Genomic DNA, 21,554 nt, shown 5'->3' with positions numbered 1-21,554 from the left:
ACTTCCGTAACTTTATAAAATTTACAGAGAAAGATCAAACATGAATATTTTACATAAAGGAGAACATTTGGAGACGTTCCCTCTAGGATTAGGAACAAGTACATACACTACCCTAGCTCTGAGAATCTTGAATAACATAAAAGGAATAAAAAATACATGAATCATAAGATGGAAAGAGTAAGTTAACTCCAAAACAAAAGTTTTGGAGTCCTGTCTTACAAGATACTAAGAACAAGTTATAAAGCCTATGATCAGGCAGAACAGGAATGTAGAGTCAGACCTCTGTGTCTCTGAAGACTGGTGGGATTCATCCGTGTAAAGGAGAGACTCAGATCAGGGTGGGGATTGGTAGGCTGCTTAGGAGGTGCTGTTTGAAAAGTGGGCCTGTGTAATGGGTAAAAAAAGAGTCTGGCTTCCTCTCTTATGGAATCTTGATCTCCAATGAGATGGAATCTTGATCTCCAATTAGATCTCAGTATAATGAAATAAATACCTAACACTATAAATCTAGCGTTTTTCCTTGAATACCCCCAAGTGTTATTTTTACCTTTTCACTTCTTAGATGATTTTCCAATTTTGTCTTATATCTGGGTCAAAAAACAGAATTGTTTTAACTTACTTACTTAGTACAGATAATAAGTTGAAAATAGGTAAATGAATATGTTGCTGTTTCTCCGAGATCTAGAAAAATTATATTCTTCAAAAACAGTCATCTCTGATGAATAGTGGTCTTCTGTAAAAATTGTGCACGAGAACATAAGCACCCCTGAGAAAAGAAAACATTTGTATAATGTCTCCTTCACTGTACTCCCTGCCAGGAATTATTCCCTCAGCCATGATCTGTGACACCCTGAACAGCTCTTGCTAGAATCCTTGCTCCTTTCTTTGAAAATGCATGGAAATCTCATTACAAGTGTTCAACACCTGCTTCCTAAAAGGTCTCAAAAAGGATGTCAGTTTGCTCGGCTCACTTGACAGTGTATCATGTGTTTTTTTTATTTTTATTTTCTACTTTAATACGGAATGTGACTCACAGATAAATGTGGTCTTGACATAACAAGCCTCCTTACTTTCACAAGCAATTTTGCAGAATTTATCATTCTCTAGAGCCAGAGCTTGAAAACAACTGATTGGTGACCTCTCGTTTATTTACTAACATGTGTCAACAGGTAAACCAAGTGACATATAGCAGCATGGCTCCTGTAGCACCTTGTTAATCTGAGTAGTTTAGATGTATTAAAAAGTCTTTTCCAATTGTATGAAATCAGAGTAATGCAAACTGACAGGTTTCTACCACTTTCTTAACAGAGTTTGTAAGTGCTCAAAGTCTGCACAGATGAAAACATAGTTTTAAATCCAGTGCCTGAATTTGAATTATATTTTGGATATTAAGGAGGAAGGATTCATTATTTACAGGCTAAAGATAAGATTCAAGCACCAAATTAAAAGGCCTGATTGAATATATATTTTAATATAAATGCATATATATGTATTTTTTTAACTCCAAAGAGGAAACTTCTTAAATATCCATAAAGCAACAAAGCATACAAATATATGCACAGTGGTTGTCAGACCCAGGACATTAAAGTTATAGAAATACTCTAAATGACACTAAGTCTAACCCTATTCTCTATACTTGGTCTATATGCTTATCAAACTGGGAGCTTTGACCCAAATGTTAGCATGAAATGTGTTATCTAAATCATGACTTGGCTGCCCTTGGTAACTTTGATCATATATCAGAGGAAACAAAGACATAGATACAGACATCAAGATCTTTTGTCCAATTTTGTACCATCCAAAGCTTCAAATATTTTCAAAGGGTGTCTTTCATCCTCTGGTTGCTGTTTCTAGAAAGGTTCTCTTTACTTCTCCTTCAGCTGGCTTCCCAGTTGGCAAGCAGCCCTCTGGAGTTGCTTTTAACTTTCCCAGTGCCCACTCCTTAACTGACCATCTTCCCCATAGCCTCACTCACATTTCTGAGACTGTATTCCCCATGGTTCTACTTGAATATGAGAATGTGAATTAAAGAGGGTTAGGGGCAGGGGAGGATGTGAGTGTGGAAGTGCTCCTTGTATGCAGAATATGACAGATGAAATAGAAAAGATATCTTAGGTAAACACAATTAGAAAGCAAGAAAAAAATAGGCATGAGATGAAAATGCTATGGATCTTAAGAATGTGATGAGTGGTATTGGCATGGGAGGCACTGAGATGACTCTGGTAATTTTCATTGCCTGAATTTGAGTTATGTTTGGGAGAAATGGCTGCAAGTATGTACAAAGAGCAACATACAAGGGAAGGGACCACTTATCAGTTTCAGCTATGGAATGTGTGTGTACACACATATGTCTAAGACCAGTTTTTAAAAACTTTGTTCATGAAATTAGTTAGCAGTCACAGTAGAAAATTGTGTGCTATCATTAGAATCATTCAACCTGTTGTTGTTTTTTTTTTCCAAAACTAACTAGAGAAAACTGAGTATACAGGTAGAATTTTTTCTTCTCCTTCAGGCCTCTTAGTCTTTGCAGCCAGCAACACTGAGGAGATACATTTTCCACATGAGACTTAGATTTTCTGCTTTGCAGACTTGGAGAGAAGTAGGATCTCGAATAAACAGACAACTTTAATAAAACTCAAATCAGGATATCTTGTAAATCAGGTAACTGTAAAAGTCTGTAACAAAAGATAAAATGGATATTAATTTCTGTATATGTAGGCACATGTAATCTTTTCTGTGTAATTCTATCACCATCATCCCTTATTTTATAGTCTTAAGAGGGAAATGTGCCTCTGATTCCCTGACAAAGAAAGTTTCACACAGTCACTGACTTTCACCTCACATATATGTTGACACATGTCAGTCATGGGTCCCTACTTACTGTTGTCTTATGGAGATTGCTCAGTTTAGACCCAGTCTAGCTGCCAAAGGCGTACACTGCAGTGGCAAATTCTCCTTTATTCCACAGTTGGCCATTGAGTTAAAAATGAATTTATTGATGTGAAAGATAATCCTGGTGAAGTAGTTAATGTGACTGTGACCACAGAACAATTATTGCAAAGCACTGTGTCATTAGCATGGCTAATTCCAAGGAGATATTAAGTGAAACTGTTGCTTTAAATGACAGGGTCATTAAATGAGTTGGTCCCAACGGGCTCTGTGGAAGTAAAGCCACAGAATTATTGTTTTCAAACAACTGTGACATTAGTATTCTCTTGGATTCTGAAAAACTGCAGGAGGCCTTGCCATCTTAGATTAATTATGTTCATTCTTACATATAGGATTGCCCAAGTAGGAACAACATCCTATCTAGATAACCCTTCAGAAATGTAAAATTCATTCAGAATCTGCAGTCATCTTATACCTAAAATAAGGTTTTTATGAAGATGTAACTTGATTTCCATTAAAGAATAAAGTTTTCATAGGTCACCTTTGTTTTTACTTCTGTTTTTCATAAAGCATTAATATTTCTCAAAGTGCATTTTCTAGGCCAGCATCATGAACATCACCTGGTAACTTATTTGAAATGCGAATTCTTGGGTCTCACCCAAGAAGGCTGAATCAGAAACTCTGGAGGTGATGCCAGGCAATTTGTGCTTTAGCAAGTCCTCCAGGTGGTTCTGATTCATGCTGAAGTTGAGAACCGCAAATCTATACTGAAGATACCCCATTCATTGATGAAAGCAATATATATCCCAGCACTCATAGAACCATAGTATCATTTACGGTGCAGTTAGAGAAAGTATCAGTGAGGCCTGCTTCTCTTTCATCAGTCACAGTTAACGTAGCAAGTGTATATATGCCCTGATGAGTTTTAGGAATTGCCTCTCCCCCATATTTTTGGAGCAGTCGTCTTAGCAAGCTATATACTGTTCCCTCTAGGTCAATAAATACAGGAAGTTCCCCCCAAATCATCTAACCTAGTCACAAGTTGTAAAGAAATCATAGACAGGTGGTGGGGGAGGGAATAGTTTGGTTTAATGGGAAGAAAGTGTCTGATTACCTGCCCTCCTTCCCTCTTGGGATAAGAAGGCTCATGAGTATTGAGATCTGGCCAGGATTAAGACTCCTGGGAGCCTGGCTGCCCTTGGCTCTGGCACCATATCACTTACCCCAGGTTGCTTTGTCTGGAACTGGAGGATGGATAAGAAAACCTAAATGAGGATTTAGACTTTCCAACTGAGCCATCTGTGTGGATCACACAAATGGATAAGCAGTGGTACTAGAAAAGAGTTAGGATCCAGACTAGGGAGCCAGGAAATATTGCCTGAGCCAGCAAACTAGGCCTAAAGGAACTATGGCTTCCGAATAGACAGAAGGCAGTTTACACAGAGGAGATAGCTAAGACCATGTCTTTTCTGTTATCTCTAGTTTGAGCAAATTGCTTATGTGCCCCAAGCAGCATGTGCAGTTCACTGAAGACTGGAGAAAGAGGAGGGGATTGATTCCTCCTTTTCTTAGCTGTTATCTGAGGGTAGATAAGCAGTCCACAGACAAGTAGCTGACAGTCTTTGCCACTGGATGATCTCGAGGATGTCAGGTAGAAGAAATCAGATGCCACATCCTTGGCCCAACTTTCTTCTTCTTTTTGACCTGTCAAGGAGAAACCTGACTGTTTACGGCTCAGAGTGTGTCCCAGGTTAATGCTTCCATATTGAAATATCTCTTTCCAAAAGGAAGTCCTGCTTTTAATGCCCTAACTATATAGTGATCATTTTCCTTATGTCCTTCTCCTCTTTCACACTTCTTCCAAAGTTATTCCTAGAGTCCTTATCTATCTATCTATCTATCTATCTATTTATAATACTTGAGATTGAACCCAGGAGTGTTTTATCATACAGCTATATCCCCACTCCTTTTTATTTTGAGAAGGGACCTCACTAAGTTGCTGAGGCTAGCCTCGTGCTTGTGATCCTTCTGCCTCAGACTCTTGGATTGCTGAAACTACAGGTGTACATCACCCTGCCCAGCTAACCTACAGTCCCCCTTTAATCTTTCATGTCTCTCATCTCAGCTATATCATGCCAGGACTTTCTCCTCATCTATATGATTTCTGTTGGGAGGAAGAAGCAACAGGGAGTAAGTTTTTCTTTGCATGTGAGGAATGAAAAAGGGAAAGACTTTGTGTTGGACTGCTGATCGCTTTCTAAACTCAAACACTCACCCACTAAAATAATTTCTTTCTGAAGAACTCCACAGGATATGCATGAGCAATTTAAAGCCTTCCTGTTGATTCATCTTTGGTCTTACTTCTTACAAGCTAAAATCCCTGTGATTGCATGCTGAGTGCATTTAATTGGCCCTCTGTTCAGACTTCATTACAGAATTTCCTCATATGGGCCAAAAATGGGTGGTATGTTGCCATATTCTACTTTAAAGTCTGATTATGGAGAGAGATATATAGATTCATTTAAGTCAGAAATATAGTCTTGTTCATCATTGTATCCATTCAGTTGCTAGCACAGCCCCTTAAATGAAATAAATATTCATTGATAAAATTCAAAGGCACAAAATCTGGGCAGTTGAAAAACCAAACTAGAAATCTGAATACAAATGCAGGAATTACTTTTTTATATTCCCATTGAAAATCATCATGTCCTACGTGTAAGAAAGGAAAGAAGACAGGGCCACGTTAGGGTGGAATTATTATATAATCCTTCAGTCAGTGACATCTTGAGATGTTGTTTCTTATTTAGTACAAGTACAGATGCAGTCTATAAAAAGTTAAGATCATTGTGCATATATGTGTTGAGAACACTTAAAATCTCTCATCAAAATTAATTTGTGATAATTATTACATAATACAAAGTACATCAAATCATAATGCATAATTTGAAGGTATGCAAACTTTGTCAACTAAATATTTTTAGTTAAGGTCAAAAGCATTACAAATTTCTACACGTTATAAAATGAAGAAAAAAGAACTGAAGTGATCTCACTTGTCATCTTCCCACACCCCCTTGCAATCTTAACAAGGAGCATCATCTTGAATCCATCACTGAGGACCTTGACAGGAAATGACAGCAAGGGAGGCAGCCAAGGAGAATGTGCTGGGAGCCTGCACCTCTCTGAAGCCTTGGAGCAGAACTAAAGCCTACCAAAGCAAAGCAGTCAACCTGTCCTCTACATATTCTCACCTCTCTCCCTTTTCCCCAGTGGGATCTCTTCTTAAATGTACAGAGGTATAATTAAAAGGAATCGCTTTAGGGAGCCAAGGAGTGTTATCATAGAAAGCTAAAAATGTTTTAGAATGAAAAAAGATCATAGCCAAGAGCAATGCATTGAAATTCATCATGAAACCTTGCTGCTTTGGGCATATTTGTTTTAAATGTCACTATTTGAAATGTATTACAACAGTCAGCAACTTGGTGTGAAACCTGAAGAATATAGAGAACATCTGTAATGCCATGGAAATGTTACTAAAAGAGCGAAAGAAAATACCTTAAGAAGAAATTCTCAAATATTCATAGCATCAGTTCTTGGATGGAGCTATCCATAACCTTGTTATCTAATAGAGTTCCGACTATGGAATGCTTTAGACTTCTTGGCTGTAGTCAAATGATGAGCACCAGGGGTGATAAAAATACTATTTATTTAAAGTACTAGAGTGAGCATTACATTCAAGTACAAAGTTTTAATCCTCTCAGCAAACCTAATCTAGGAGGAATAAAATGTTTTAGACTATAGTTGAGTTTCACCTAGGACACAGAGTATGCACCAGAGTTTTTATTTAAGATAACATCAAATGTAAAAAGCTGGCTTTGAAACATTCATACATAAACAGAAATAAGTTTTGAAATTGTTTCTGTGATTTTTTTCCCCATTGTTGCCTAGTTGTGGCTAAGGAGATGGTATGTGTGTGCTATTCCTGATAGAGAATTGAAAATGAAAAAGAACTCAAGTCATTGAGAGGTAAGATTTAAATCTCATCCCAGGCAGCAGCTGCATGACCTTGATCACCTGCTTCAGCCTCTCTGAGACTCTGTAAATGAGAGTCTTGATTCTTTAACTTTCAAATTGGGTGTGAGGATTTGGTCAACAACATGCTAAAGTATATGAAAAACAAGATCCTTTTCTATGAAATAAAAATTTTCTTTAATTCTTTCATCTTTACCCTTCCTTGTGAAAAAAAAATGTGTACACATGTAAATATGTTAAATATAAGTCAATAGATACAGTCCAGAATTTATAAGCAGCATAGATTCTCTAAGCTTGAAGAAATCTTTAAGACTATCTGTGGATGACTTTGATCCTTCCCTCAAACTGTCTCTTGCATCTTTGCCTTCTCCTCTATCCCTGTCACTCTACAGGTTGGGGTCCCATCCAGGGTCCTTACTACATAACCTTACTGAGCCTTGTCGCACACAACACCAAGTATGTTTTTCTAAAATTTTATTTATTCTGAGGCCCTGCTAAGAAACATTTGTACTAAGCTATATATCAATAGAATTATCCAGGCTGCTGAGTATTTTACTTAAAGCCTACCATGGTCACCCATTATTCCCCAGCACATCCTTGCTCTAGCCAGGTAAATACAAGACATAGCAATTAGAAGCCACAAGAAATTCAAGTCTTCCCTTCACTACTTTTTAGCTGTTGCATTTCATCTCTGTTATACATGTGTCCTTATCTGTGATTTATATTGATTAAAAAAAGATATTAGGAAAAGCAGTGGGATAACACATGGGAAGTGGCAGGTGATGCCTGACAGTGGCTTTCAAGGAACTGTAACATTTGTACCTGTTGTCGTCTTCTCCGTCCTCTGCAATGCACCTCATCTGTCATACAGTTCCTCTTCTCTAGAAACCCTCCCTCTTCTTACCAAGTCATCTGTTACTCCTTTGTGACTTATCTTCCCTCTGATGTCACCCCAAGCCTACTTGCTTTCTGCAGTCATCTTCCATCTCTCTCATCACCCATATGTTTGCTTCAAACTTTTCTTGAGGACCTTGTTTTCTTGATTAAACAGCCTGAGCCTCCCCTAAGTGGAACAGGTGGTGGTGCTAAGTCATGAGCCCCCTTGACCTCCCCCTTGTTTGAAGATGTTGATATGTCCTTGGAAGAGATGGAGAATTTTATAGTTGATGTCTAAGGATACTTAAAGTTGGCTTCTGAGTTTTGCTTTGAGATCAGGGCACATCTTATACTACTGTCAACTAAAAAATAAAGTAAATTGACCTGGAAGTAAGAGGACATAGCATTTGGGGGGGGGGGGATGAAGAATTGCAATTCTGCTACACTGAACCAAGGCAGCTCTACATAGTGTCCTCTAAGGCAACTCTAACCCAGATTTTTCATAAGAGATTTCCACAAAATGGTGTTTTCAGAGGCAATTTATGGCTGGGCAGAAATACTGAATCATGAATGCATTCTGATTTGTTAGTTAATTATGGTATTTCAAACTGAGAAACGTTGAAGGCCAGAGCATACTGCCTTCAGTTGTTTAATCCAGGTCTATTGGATTATTCCTTTAGCAAGTGTGAGTGCAGTCCTCTGCAGTTTCCCCACCCTGCCCTAGAAAGCTGTGGTCTTGGTGATATTTCTTTCTAATCCTCACAGCTAAGAGAATTATAGGCACACTCAACTATTTGGTGTCTGACAGGCTGATTCTCCTAAAGAACCATTATGTTCTCTGATCCCTGTCATAGAAGAGCCATGGCTCTCCATCTTGCAGGAGAATTTAGTAGGATGCGTACATGGTTTGGGGATTCAGGGATACAAATCCCAGATGCACCACACTGTCTGACCAACATCAACCATAAGTAGTGTTTCACTGAATCACAATGTGTCCTTTGAGAACAAATTAGGTCAGAGCAAATGCAAGAATCTTCAAAATTTAAGGCTGAAATTTAAAGGAGAAATAAATTGAGGGGAAAGATCTCAGGAAGAAAAAAAAAACAAGAAAAGAAAAATGTCATTCCTAAGGTCCAAATAATAAATTCTTTTTCTGAAAAATTCATTTCCCAAATACAGATTGCAGAATCACATTGGTTACACATCCACATTTTTACATAATGCCCTATTAGTAACTGTTGTATTCTGCTACCTTTCCTGATTCTGCAATCTGTATTTGGGGTAAAATTGGGAGTTCATAACCAACTTGAATCTAATGTATGAAATATGATATGTCAAGAGCTTTGTAATGTTTTGAACAACCAATAAAAAAAATTCATTTCCCCTCCATACAGTCTTTTTAATGGGACAGAGAGGATTCATGGAGCCCATGAGTCTAAGACAGAGTGGGTATGGCTTGGTTTAGATACCGTCTGAAGATGTCCCCCTAAGTTTCATGTGCAGGAAGCTTGGGCTCCAGTATAGCAGCATTGAGGTGGTGAGATCTATAAGAGATGAGTGTGCAGTGATTGGATCATGGTGACAGCAGCCTCAGAAGGAATTAATGCTGATCTCTCAGTTCTTGGAATCGGTTCTCAAAAGAGTGGGTTGTTATAAAGCAAGGCAACCCTACACACTGGTTTCTTTCTTCATGTAATCTTTTCTCTTTCTATTTCTCTACCACATCATAATGTACCCAGAAAGGCTTTCACTAGAGACCAAACAGATAGGGCTACCCAATCTTGGACTTTAAGCCTTCAAAACTATGAACTGAATATACCTCTTTTCTTTAGAGTACCCAGTATCAGGTATTCTATTATAGCGACACAAAATGGATAAGACAAGAGTTCATCTTCATTAACTGAATACTCTGTTCTTTGTATTCAATCTTGAAACAGTTTCATTACAATGGGCACATCTAATTTCTGCTAGTTTGTTGTACTTTGAAATCATTTACTTTGCCTTCTCTTTTGCTGAATTTCTGGTACATATACTTAATCTTATTGTGGCCTGTCCTTTTTTACACCAATTTGGCTTAATGCTGAAAGAACTTTCAACTTCAAAGAATGCTTCTGCCCTTCCCCATCCCCCTGCCCCTGACAGTTGGAAGGTGGGGTGGGATGGTGTCAGGGAAGCAGGAGAGGAAATCAGTTAATTGCAGGCTGTCAGAGTTGTTTTAGGTGACTTTGTACTTCTTGAATTTAAGATCAACGTGAACTGTAGACATTCAAGCTGGGAATTTAAATAGCAACAAAAAAAGCCTGGGTTTTGCTATTGCCAGGAATGACTCATCTGGTGAGAATGGTATTGAATTGATAATACAATACAGAGAGAGGAAAAGACTGTGGTATCTGCTCTCTTTGTGTTTCTGACCTTGAGGAGAATTATAACTTGTTTGTTGCAGAAGTTGAGCATCTAATGTGCTGTTGCACCTGTTAGTTCTTATGTACTAAATGGCAAAGCACTTACAGATCCCTGTGATTGCTTTGTGGGTGAAATATTTTCTACAATCTGGTGAACTGGGTTTTTAAAATATAATGTATTCAATTGTGTTTCTTGCATCCCTTATTTCTCAAAAGTATGCTTTCTCATTCTATTTCAATACTGCAGCCTCATCATTACATCTTAGAATATGTTTCCCTTTGTATTTTTCAAGGTAACATTATGTTTTTGTTTTTTCTTTTTTATATAGAGACCATGAACCAGGCAACTCCTGCTAGGAAGCTGGAAGAGGTTCTTCATCTAGCAGAGCTCTGCATAGAAGTCTTACAGCAGAATGAAGAGCATCATGCGGAGGTGATGACTGGTTTAAAGCTATAAGGAAGGCTCTCTCGTAGTGGCAGAAGTACTGAGAAAGTAGCCAAATGATACACAGCTAGCCATTCACCTTGAGAAAACTGAGAGCATATGTGAATTTCCCACAAATATAATTTCTATACATCATAAAGCATACATATACTATAGTTGTATATGTATACAATTTCATATCTATTTCTGATAACAGTCTTAGAAGAACTTACAGAATCTGTCTCAGAATGCCTAAAAGAATATAATGAAACTGGATGGAAGAGTGACTCAGTAGGTTAAGGCAGAAGGATTGTGAGTTTGTGGCCAGCCTCAGCAACTTAATGAGAACTGTCTCAAAATAAAAGACTTTTTAAAAAGGGCTGGGGATATAAAAACTCAGTGCCTCTGGGTTCCATCCCCCAGTATCACCAAAAAGAAAAATTATGAAGCAAAGCTGGAACACAATCCCATCTTGTGAGGCCAAATTGTTTGCTTTGACCCCATGCTGTGATCACTTTAGTTTAGAAGTGTAAGTTAATCAAAATTAAAAAGGATAATCTGTGATAAGTTTTAAGGGAAAATCAAATAGCAAACATTCATAATTATAGTTGATTATTCTCCTCTGATCATCAAACTTTAAATTTTCATTAAACTTCATTGTTTATGATTCTAAAGTTCTAATTCCATATTAATATTCATTACAGTTCTGGAGTGGTTTTTCTCCATGCAAACAGCTTATATTCTAAGCCTTTCTAATGATTGTGCATTTATTTACAAAAACAAAATGATTTCCTGACTTTTGCTTCTGGTGGGGGGAATGAATAGGACCTAATAAATGTAATAAACTTTAGTGCCCTAATAGTGCTTTATTCTGGAAGAAGCATAAGAATGAACAAGAGGGAAAAAGACCAGATACATATATATATGAATCTATAGAATTTTTATATCTAATGAAACCTAGATCAAAAAATTCAGGAAACTACAGGATCTATATTTTAAGCAAATTCTTGGAAAAGAGGATTCATGAAAACTTACCATAGGTAACTAAGATTTATTGTATCTGGTTATAAATATGATCATTCAAAACATCTGCTTTTAGCTCACACTGTGGAATCTAGTTTTTAGCTTGCATCTGTCATGTGTGAACTTGTTATGGATATTTTATTTTAAACTGAAGAAACAGCTGCTTCAATAATTTGAAATGAATTCCCAGGAGGATCTTTTCTAAGCTAGTACCATTGCTATGTTACAATGAAAATGATTATGTGATAAAATATATGTATGTTTTGTCTTTGTCTTTTGTTAAAAGGCATTATCTTCAGAGTACTAGGTCTTTCTAAATTTAAAAAAAAATTACTAATGCAGTATATATGTCAGCTAAACAGGTCCCTCAAATACCATTTATAGAAATTAAAAATTAAATGTTATTTAATATACTCCATGCAGTCACTGAGAACGCATGCTGCAGTATAACCTATCAAACACAATTAAAATGTTATTTATTTTTTAATCCACAAAAATATAATTGACTTTATTGAAAGAGACAATTATAACATAATATCATCGTACTTAATGCTTAAATACAGAACTGTTGTCATGTCCCCTTTTTAAAATGCTTTGTAACACTGGCATTTTTCTATTCCACTATGCTTCCAAATTCTTGGGATCCCTCAGGGAAGAGAGGTGAGTAAAATTGGTTCCACTGTTCTTCTAGCATGGTATAACTCTTTCATGTGAATTTAAGAGAGGATCCACTCTGATGCTACTAATTTTAAGCCAACTTATCCTTTCCTTAGAACTAAAAGCTGTTTTTTTTTTTTTTTCTTTAAACAGCCGTAATCTAATCTTTGTTACATTCTTGGTAAATGGACCTTAGTCACAATCATGGGCATAATTACTGCTGGCCATCTAAGTAAAGCACAACAAAACAGATTTTGATATTTTGGCTTGGGTTTGTGACATTGATTTCTGTCTTTTTTTTCAATCCTTTAAACCAGATCTAACTTTTTCTCTGAGCACTACTGGAGAGTGAATTGGTGTAACCCCAGAGTCATTTCGAAAGTGAATTGGTGGACTGCACTCCACACTGAGCTAGTTTCTTTCCTCCATGAAAGAGCACCTGGCTCCCCTCCCTTGGGGGAGGTTAACGTGTCTGCCTTTGAGGAGAACTTCAAGTGGCTGTGTGTCGATCCATTCTTTTCATTCTCCTTCTCTGCACAGTGGCAGTTTACTTGACAGGGCTAAGAGGTTGTTTGTGTCCTTCAACAATTTCTCGGTTAAGCTGGCTTCCTGTCCTTCGGATCTTTGACAGTAACTTACTTAGAAGGCAGTTTTCCCTTCTCTCTGAAAGCCTCTCGACCTCTCCTCTCAGGTGTTTTCTTTAGAATTCTCATGTTTCCTTCTTAGATGGTTTAAGCTCCTTTCCAGAAAATCTTCTAGACTGTCTCTACATTTCAGTGACGAGACCATGTCTGACCAGAAACTTCAGGCAAACTGATTTGACAGCTTTGCATCTAAAAGCCACTCACTCTGACAATGCTGGGGAGTCCCAGTGCCCACTAGGGAAGCTGTTGGCTCTCACCAGCATGCCCGCTCCACACGCATCATTTATCCAACAAGAAAATAGATCCAGAAAGGTTGAGCAACTTGCCAGGTATGCACAGGTGATTAGTAACTGGGAGAAGACTAGGCCAGACTTTAGACACAGGTATTTTCAAATAAACCTCATTGTGCTTTTCCCATTTAAGTAGAATGGCTGGAGTGGTCATCCTGCCTGGTTCTGCTGACAGATTTGACACACAGCATCATAGCAGAGATGGAGCCATCCTCTTCCATTCTGTCATTTCTCCCTTGTTCTCTGGCAAATGTCAGGATTCTCAGTGTTGAGAGGTTAAGTAGTAGACAAGAAGAGGAACAAGATGAGTATGAACACAGCTCAAATTCCTGCTTTGGGTGTTTATTGTTATAGCAAAATTTTGATTTAGGGATCCTAAAATATTTTAAATATGATGTCATCCACCATCTGAAAGCACCATAGTCAAGGTGGTTTGGGAGTAATTTGGTAGCTACAGTGTAGACTTCTCTCAGTTCTCTGCAGATGGGTGATTTTTTTTAAAGAATTTAATTTTTATTTTTTATTTATTTGTTTTTATGTGGTGTTAAGATTCAAACCCAGTACCTCACCCATACTAGATAAGCACTCTACCACTGAGCTACAGCCCCAGCCTTGATTGATCCTGTACTTCAACTGGCTCTGTCCCAAGCTGCTCTAGCAGCAGAGCTGGGACAGGGAGAAGACTTAAGCATGAGCACACATATTTGTGCTTATATACTCAATAACAGACACATCTGTATTTGAACCAAATTTAGCTTCTGAATGAATTCAAACATAAAGAGAAAAGGTATTTTTTTTCCCATTTGTTTTTGCTTATTTGTGTCCTTATTTCTCTCCGCTGGCATGCATGTCTAGGAAATATGTTCAAACTAACCATTATACAAAAGATTGGCCATGAATGAAATCTCCTTACTATCTACTTCTAATGAGAGGGTACACAGTAGAACTCCATTTGCAGGACTCTCCAAAGAAATTACAAGGGTATAATTTGCCCTATTAAAGGTGTTTGTTAAAAATTGAGTAATTATTATGTGTTTTTATTATTTATTTTATTTTTAACTGATACATAAGCATTAGATATATTTATTGTGCATCATGTGATAGCTCAATATATGAACACTTTGTGTAATGTAAAATCAGGGTAAATACATCTATCTCCTGAAACGTTTGTCATTGCTTTGTGGTGAAAACATCCAAATTCTTTCTTCTAGCTTCTTTGAAAAATGTTTACTACATTATCATTATGTATAGTCATCCTACTATGCAATAGCACACCAGAGCTCTTTTCTGTTATCTAACTATACCTTAGTGCCCATGGATCGACCTCTTGACTGCAATGAGATCCACTTCTGGATTCCACATATGAGTGAGCTCATGCAGGGTTTCCTTCTCTGTGTCTGGCTTATTTCACTTAACAATGACTTCCACTCCATCCTTGTCATAAATGAAAGGATTCCATCCTTTTTGTAGCTGATTTGTATCCTATTGTGTGTATGTTCCATTCCCTTGATCCATCCATCAGTTGATGGACGCTTTGGTTGTTTCCCTATCTTTGCTTTGTGTATAGTGCTGCAGTGAACATGGAGGTGCAGATGTCTTTTTGACAGACTAATGTCATTTCCTTTGGAAAATACCCAGTAGTGGGACTGCTACATTTCATAATAGTTATGTTTTCAGTTTTTGAGGAACCTTTATACTGTTTTCCATAATAGCTGCTCAAGTTTATTTTCTCATTAACAGTGTACAAACGTTCCCATTTCTCCACATCTTTACCAATATTTGTATCTTGGTGTTAAGAGCCATTCTAACTGGGAGTGGGGTTTTTGTTTTTGTTTTCAATCTGGTTTTGATTTGAATTCCCCTGGTGATTAATGATGTTGAGCATTTGTTCATATACCTGTTATCCATTTGTCTTCTGTGAGGAATACCTATTGAGGTCTATTGCCATCAGATTATTTATTTTTAATACAAAGCTGTTTGACTTCCTTGTATATTCTGTATATTAACCACTTGTCAGTTGTACGGTTTGAATTATTTTTTTCCCATTCTGTCAGTTGTCTCTTCACTCCCTCAATTGTTGCTTTTGCCATGCAAAAGCTTTTTAGTTTGTTAAAATCTCATTTGTCAGTTTTGGCCTTTTTTCTGTGATTTTTTAAAGGATTATTAAAAAAAAAAAAAAAAAAAAAAAAAAAAAAAAAAAAACCTTTGCCCATTCCAGTGTCCTAAAATGTTTCCTCTATGTTTTCTTCTTGTAGCTCCATAGCTTTGTCTAATAGTTTTATATCTTACATTTATGTCATTAATACACTTTGAGTTTTTAAAAAAAAAACTGATAAGAAACATGGGTCTAGTTTCATTCTTCTGCATGTGGATATCCAATTTTCCCAGTACTATTTATTGGAAAATAAAACTTTGCCTTTCTTCAATGTGTTCTCAACACCTTTGTTGAAGATGAGTTAACTGTAGGTATGTGATTTAGTTCTAAGCTCTCATTCCATTCCTTTTTTTTCTCTCTCTCTCTCTCTCTCCCTCCCTCCCCCCCTCTCTCCCTCCCCCCTCTCTCTCTCATGCCAGTACCATGTTATAACAATTACTATTGCTTTATAATGTATTTTTGAAGTCAAACAGTGCAGTGACTCCTACTTTCTTTTTGCTCAAGATTGCTTTATCAATTTGGGGTATTTTGTAGTTCCATATGAATTTTAGGATTTTTTTTTCATGAAGAAAGCCATTGGCATTCCAATAGGAATTGCATTGAATCCATAGATGGCTTTGGTACTATGGAATTTTAACAATATTGGTTTCCCCAATCCATGAACACAGGATGCCTTACCATTTCTTTATGTCTTCTTTAATTTCTGTTATCAATGTTTTATAGTTTTCCTTGTATAGATTTTTCACTTCTTTGGTCAAATTTATTCCTGGCATTTCATTTTTAAGTATGTAAGAGTGAGAGAAATACTTACATATGTTCTGAAACATTTTCAGTTCTTTATGTTTTATGTGAACCTAATTTTCAGGGAGATAATCAATATTCAGCAAATCAAAAACTATTGTAAAAATAAATAGAACTAGTAATTAGGTTGATAGTAGTTTTTCACCCAAAATGTCTTAGTCAATCCTACTGACCTCTTCAAAGACTTTAAATAGTCCTAGAATGTGGCCTTCCAGCATCACATTGTACTGCATCTGAGTATTAGTATGTCTATGTGGCAGGGCCAGAATATACCCTAGACATTTGCTTATTTCCAGAGTTTTAGGATCATCTACAAATTCTAGGATTTCAAACTCATCTCATTTTGGAGGGGAAAGTAGCATGAAATATGTTTCAAAATTGGGTTCATTGTTTTTGCTCATTCATACAGCTACCTCTCCTTTCATGTTTTATTTTTACAGGGGGAGAATTACTGGGGATTGAACCCAGAGGCACTTAATCACTGACCTATATTCCAAACCCTTTTTAAAAATATTTTTAAAATTTGAGGTAGGGCCTCATTAAGTTACTAAGGCTGACCTCAAATTTGCAATCCTCTTGTCTCAGCCTCCTGAGTCGCTATATTTTTACTGTATTTGAGGGTAAAAGAAATCCAAAGCCTAAGACTTCAGAGAAACTAGAAAATTATACTTTCAAAATCAGACCATCAGGGCTGGGGTTGTGGCTCAGAGGTAGAGCCTTTGCCTAGCATGTGTGTGGCACTGGGTTTGATCCTCAGCAACACATTTAAAAAATGAAATAAAGGTATTGTGTCAACCTACAAGTAAAAAATAATTTAAAAAAAAATCAGACCATAATAGATGGGCTGGGGTTGTGGCTCAGTGATGGAGCACTTACTGAGGCACTGGGTTCTATCTCAGCACCATGTAAAAATAAACAAAATAAAGGTATTTTGTCCATCTACAACTGAAAAAAAATATTTTTTTAAAAAATAAGACCATAATAGATATTTCTTATAAGAAATCAAAGGACGTATCAGTGTTCTGATCTGCAAAACATGGATGATTGATGGATGGATATAGCCAGTGTGCCATCTGTAGTTACTTAAGAAGTTATATGTTTGAGAAATCTTGCTATCTAGACTCCAGCTGATCTGGATTCAATCATTGACCTCCTACCTACCAATCATAAGATGTTGGCAAGTTGCTAATATATAAAATAAGGATAATTATATCAGCTACCTGAAAGGGTTGTTTGAAGAATAAAACCAGACAGTGTTCATAAAACTTTTAGAACAGCACCTGGCACATAGAAACTATTTACATGATATTGAAAATTATTTTTTAAAACACATAAACTCATGTTATAAGATCTATGTATGAATTTCAACACATTTTTGTAATAACTGATAGCAATATTTGTCTACATTTGTACATCAAGGAATTTTCATGTTGATTTGATTTTCACAACAAAAACTCTGCGGGAGGTGAGGGTAAGTATTGTTGTTGCCAATTTGAAAATGAGAAATTTTTTGGAAATCCACTAAGAGAACTGATGACCCTACCTCCAACTACTCAAGTCTCACCATTTGTTCAAAAGCTTGTACTTTACTTCTAGGTTAAGGGTTCATTCTTACCTACCAGTTATTTTTTACTATATTTCATAAACAGACCAGGCTTTCAAAGTATTATTAGCCTGCCACATGTATTTTCATTATACAAGATTTATCTCTTGTATTGCCTTAAGTAAATTAAGCATTGCCTACTGCATCTGTGATCACATTACACTGTTTAGTGACCTAGCATTAGAGCCAGTAGCTTTAAACTGGATAATCACAACTTTTGATTGGTGCCCTACTGACAGATGCATTTCTCAGAAGTGTTTTCTCCTACTTGAAGAAGCCCTGATGCTGTTGAACCTCTGCCATCTCCCAAGAAGTGGTACCCTAGGAAGGACATCATACAGCCTCTCTTCTTGCTACTAACCTAGGGTGGGATCACTGCCACCAAATGGGATGGCAACCAGGCAGAAGGGATGGGTTTAGAACTGATCTGGTGTTCTCAGGGTCACTGCAACTCTTGCTTTGATTTTAAGAAATAGTATTGATAATAGCTTCCTCCAGGCATCATCTGAACAAGTGGCATTCATCATAGATTGGCTTATATTCATCAGGAACAGCTTCATTAGGAGTGTAATTGGAGATATAAGTATGTACTTCTGCAAAACATAATGAAATTTTTTAGTTGATAGCTAAACCTTGAGTCTTTTTTTTTAAGTGATATTTTATTCCCCACCCATGCTCTGATTTCCAAATTAACTTTAAAATGAGCTTTGGAAATTTTTCTTAGAGTCTTAAAATAATCCTGACCTAACATGACTGTTATTTTCTTCATTTTAACCTTCTACAAAAGTATTGGCTGTGAACCAAAAGTGAGATTTTGTAAAGGTCTCTCTGCAATACTGCATTTTTTACTAGGGTTTCTATACTGCTGTATTCAATGAGGAATCTCAAGTTCTTTTCTTGGTCACCCTTACAGCTCCCAAAGGCAGAAACAAGATATACTAATGAAATCATGTATGTCATTTTATTTTTATTTTTGTCAGATATCTATCCTAGTAAATATTTAACCAAAAAATATCCAAAAATAATACTTGCAAATAACAATAGGCTCAGTGTACATAGGGCATACCATTCCCATCAAGTTTTTATGTTTACATACTCGTCATTGAGTTAGACATTAAAATGACCATAACTCTCAAGTCTATTATTTATTTATACTACATTTTTCTTCTTCAAGTCAGCCTTTGCTTCTATTTCCATTTCCTAATTAGTTAAGGGGCAATTTTTATTAATATATCATTATTATGGCCTTTAAGACCATGTTTATTATAAAAGTTTTTTTAAAAAAGTGGTGTATCAAATTTTTGTAATCCACTGTTCTATTGTTTGTCATTTCTAGTATATTTAATTTATTCTATTTAATTTATTAAAATTAAATGAAGCTTGAAGATTCATGTGGGCTCTTCCAACATTTTAAATCTTTTTACAATGAAAAAATTAATTGGGAGAATAATGAAAATATCTGTATCACAGAAGTGCGTATGTTTTCTAGTAATTTGGTTAAAAGATTATGACATTGCCTAAAATGACATTGATCATTGCCTAAAATGATTATGACACTGTTAAAAGATTATGACTGCTCAGGAGAAAAATGGGGAAAGGTCTGAAAAACGATTCAGCAAGAACAGTATTAGCAATGGTACTTAAGTGTATGAAGAATTGTTAAACTCTTTTGTAATTAGAGGGACACAAAGTGAAGCAAAACAGAAACCAGAGAAGTCCCCATTATTTTAAAGAACTGTCTAAAAGCTAAATATTATTTTCCCCCATCAAAACAGCAGACATTTTTAAAAGTGATTATTTCTATTACCTAAAATGCACAATAAACTTCCTAACAGAATAGAAAGTGACATAGAGTATATATACACACACTGTTCTTATAGTCTAAGAGACAGACATAAAACATTGACATATGTAGTCACTCCTGTGAAATAAAGATACTAGTTATCTGGAGGGTGGGGAAATCCTCACTATAAAAGTATATTTTAGACCTGGAGCAGGGAGATGGTACTTTTGGGAAGGTATTTAAGGGTTTTAAATTTTATTATAATAAGTGCATTGGGAAGCTAAAAATGGGTTTTAAGCAGAGAAATGGTGTGATCCTGTTTACACTTTTAAATGATTCATAAAATGATGACCAGCTGCTGTATGGAAAAATAATGGGAGTAAACATTTTTCCTGGAGAGCTTTTGCAATGTGTAAGTCTCTACAATGCCCTTTAATCCAGTAATTTTTAGAAGTTCATCATAAGGAAATAATTATTATTAAACATAAATAGTTAAAGATATTTATAGCAGTATTATTGAAAGTTGCAAATCTTTGGAAAAAGCAGTCTTGCTAGGAAAATGATTAAATAAATAACAATATATCCCTACAGCAGAATATTTTGCTGTTAATAAAAGTAAAATAAAAGCAAATTATTATAAGATTATGATGACAAATGTGTTAATGTTTATATCTAAAAGAAATTATTAGAAACAAATAAACCAAAACACTCATAATAGTTATGTTTAAATTATAAAAGGAATTTTGTTTTGTTTTACATTATAAATTTATAATTCAATAAATTGCATTTATTCTCTTATACATGTAGTTGTTTTATAAAACAATAAACATTGTCATTGTACATTTTAATTTTTTTAGACTTCATATTTTATTCATCAGTGTTAAATGTTTAAATATGTGAATCTATAAAATTTTTTCTCACCCTTTAAAACTATTATGTTTTCTTTGTTGTCATTTTTGCTCAAGTGCTAAGGAGTTTGCATGTGTTCCTAACAAATTATCTGTTTCTGCTTTATTTCTTTATCCTTTTATAGGCATTTGCCTGGTGGCCTGATTTATTGGCTGAGCATGCAGAGAAATTTTGGGCTTTATTCACAGTAGATATGGATACCGCACTGGAGGCTCAACCACAAGATTCCTGGGATAGTTTTCCTCTTTTTCAACTGCTTAATAATTTCCTCAGAAATGACAGTGAGCAATTGATTTTCTTTTGTATGTGAAGTGGGAAGGGTTGGGGAGTATCATGAATGTGTATGTGTATTTACAGAGCCCTTACACGGGCCCAGGAAGAGTTGACATGGGTAGCATTAATGTAGGCTCAGACTCTCTGGTTATATCATGGTCTGGGGGAGACAGGGATGCTGCCACATTGTTCCTGAGCTCTTAGGTTCCTCTTATTCCCATCCTCCAGCATTCATTAAGGACTTAACTAGGCACCCTTTGCATTGCAGTATGTGAACTAGAAATCTACAATAATGTTGGCACTTCTAGAGTTCTTGAACATACTTATATCTCTTGCAGACACCTTTGAAATTTGTCAATATCCTAAAAATTATTCTGTTGAGCCATATACAAACATGCACTATGGTATTGCTTCTGGCTGGCAGTGAATTTATCTCCTCAGACTCCTCAGATGATAATAAAATTCTCCTGTGTGATGCAACTTGCTCATTTAAAATAAAGATAATTTAAAGGTTCTCTATTCAGACCTTTATCCCAATGCAATAAAAACTTTTACAGATACTCTGGCAGGTGGTCTAGCAGCCAGTACATTATAGACCAAGTTGAATTCCACCTACTCCTAACCTCTGGTTCTAGCTTATTCTCCTTGATCAATACAGTGGTCTTCTGTTGTGGATTTTCTTCTCTAGTCCACATGTCCCATACCTTGTAAATCATCCTCACTTATCAGGTTTTCTTATCCATTCCAATTCTTGTTGGCTACCATTCTTATCACCATTGGGATAGTCCTCACTCCC

The 21,554-nt window shown here is 36.2% G+C and overlaps 1 protein-coding gene across 4 annotated transcripts in view; it reads left to right on the top strand.

Moving 5' to 3' along the window:
• Positions 1-21,554, top strand: part of Cadps2 (calcium dependent secretion activator 2) — a 512,216-nt gene that overhangs the window by 409,392 nt on the left and 81,270 nt on the right. For all 4 annotated transcript variants that reach the window (XM_026388720.2, XM_026388719.2, XM_026388718.2 and 1 more), the window contains 2 exons: positions 10,526-10,629; positions 20,610-20,766. In XM_026388720.2, coding sequence (XP_026244505.1) covers positions 10,526-10,629; positions 20,610-20,766 — 261 coding nt within the window. The remainder of the gene's footprint in view (positions 1-10,525; positions 10,630-20,609; positions 20,767-21,554) is intronic.

The sequence above is a fragment of the Urocitellus parryii genome, chromosome 3 (genome assembly GCF_045843805.1).
Source record: "Urocitellus parryii isolate mUroPar1 chromosome 3, mUroPar1.hap1, whole genome shotgun sequence".
Classification (NCBI taxonomy): domain Eukaryota; kingdom Metazoa; phylum Chordata; class Mammalia; order Rodentia; family Sciuridae; genus Urocitellus; species Urocitellus parryii.
This window is presented reverse-complemented; position numbering and strand designations above follow the sequence as displayed.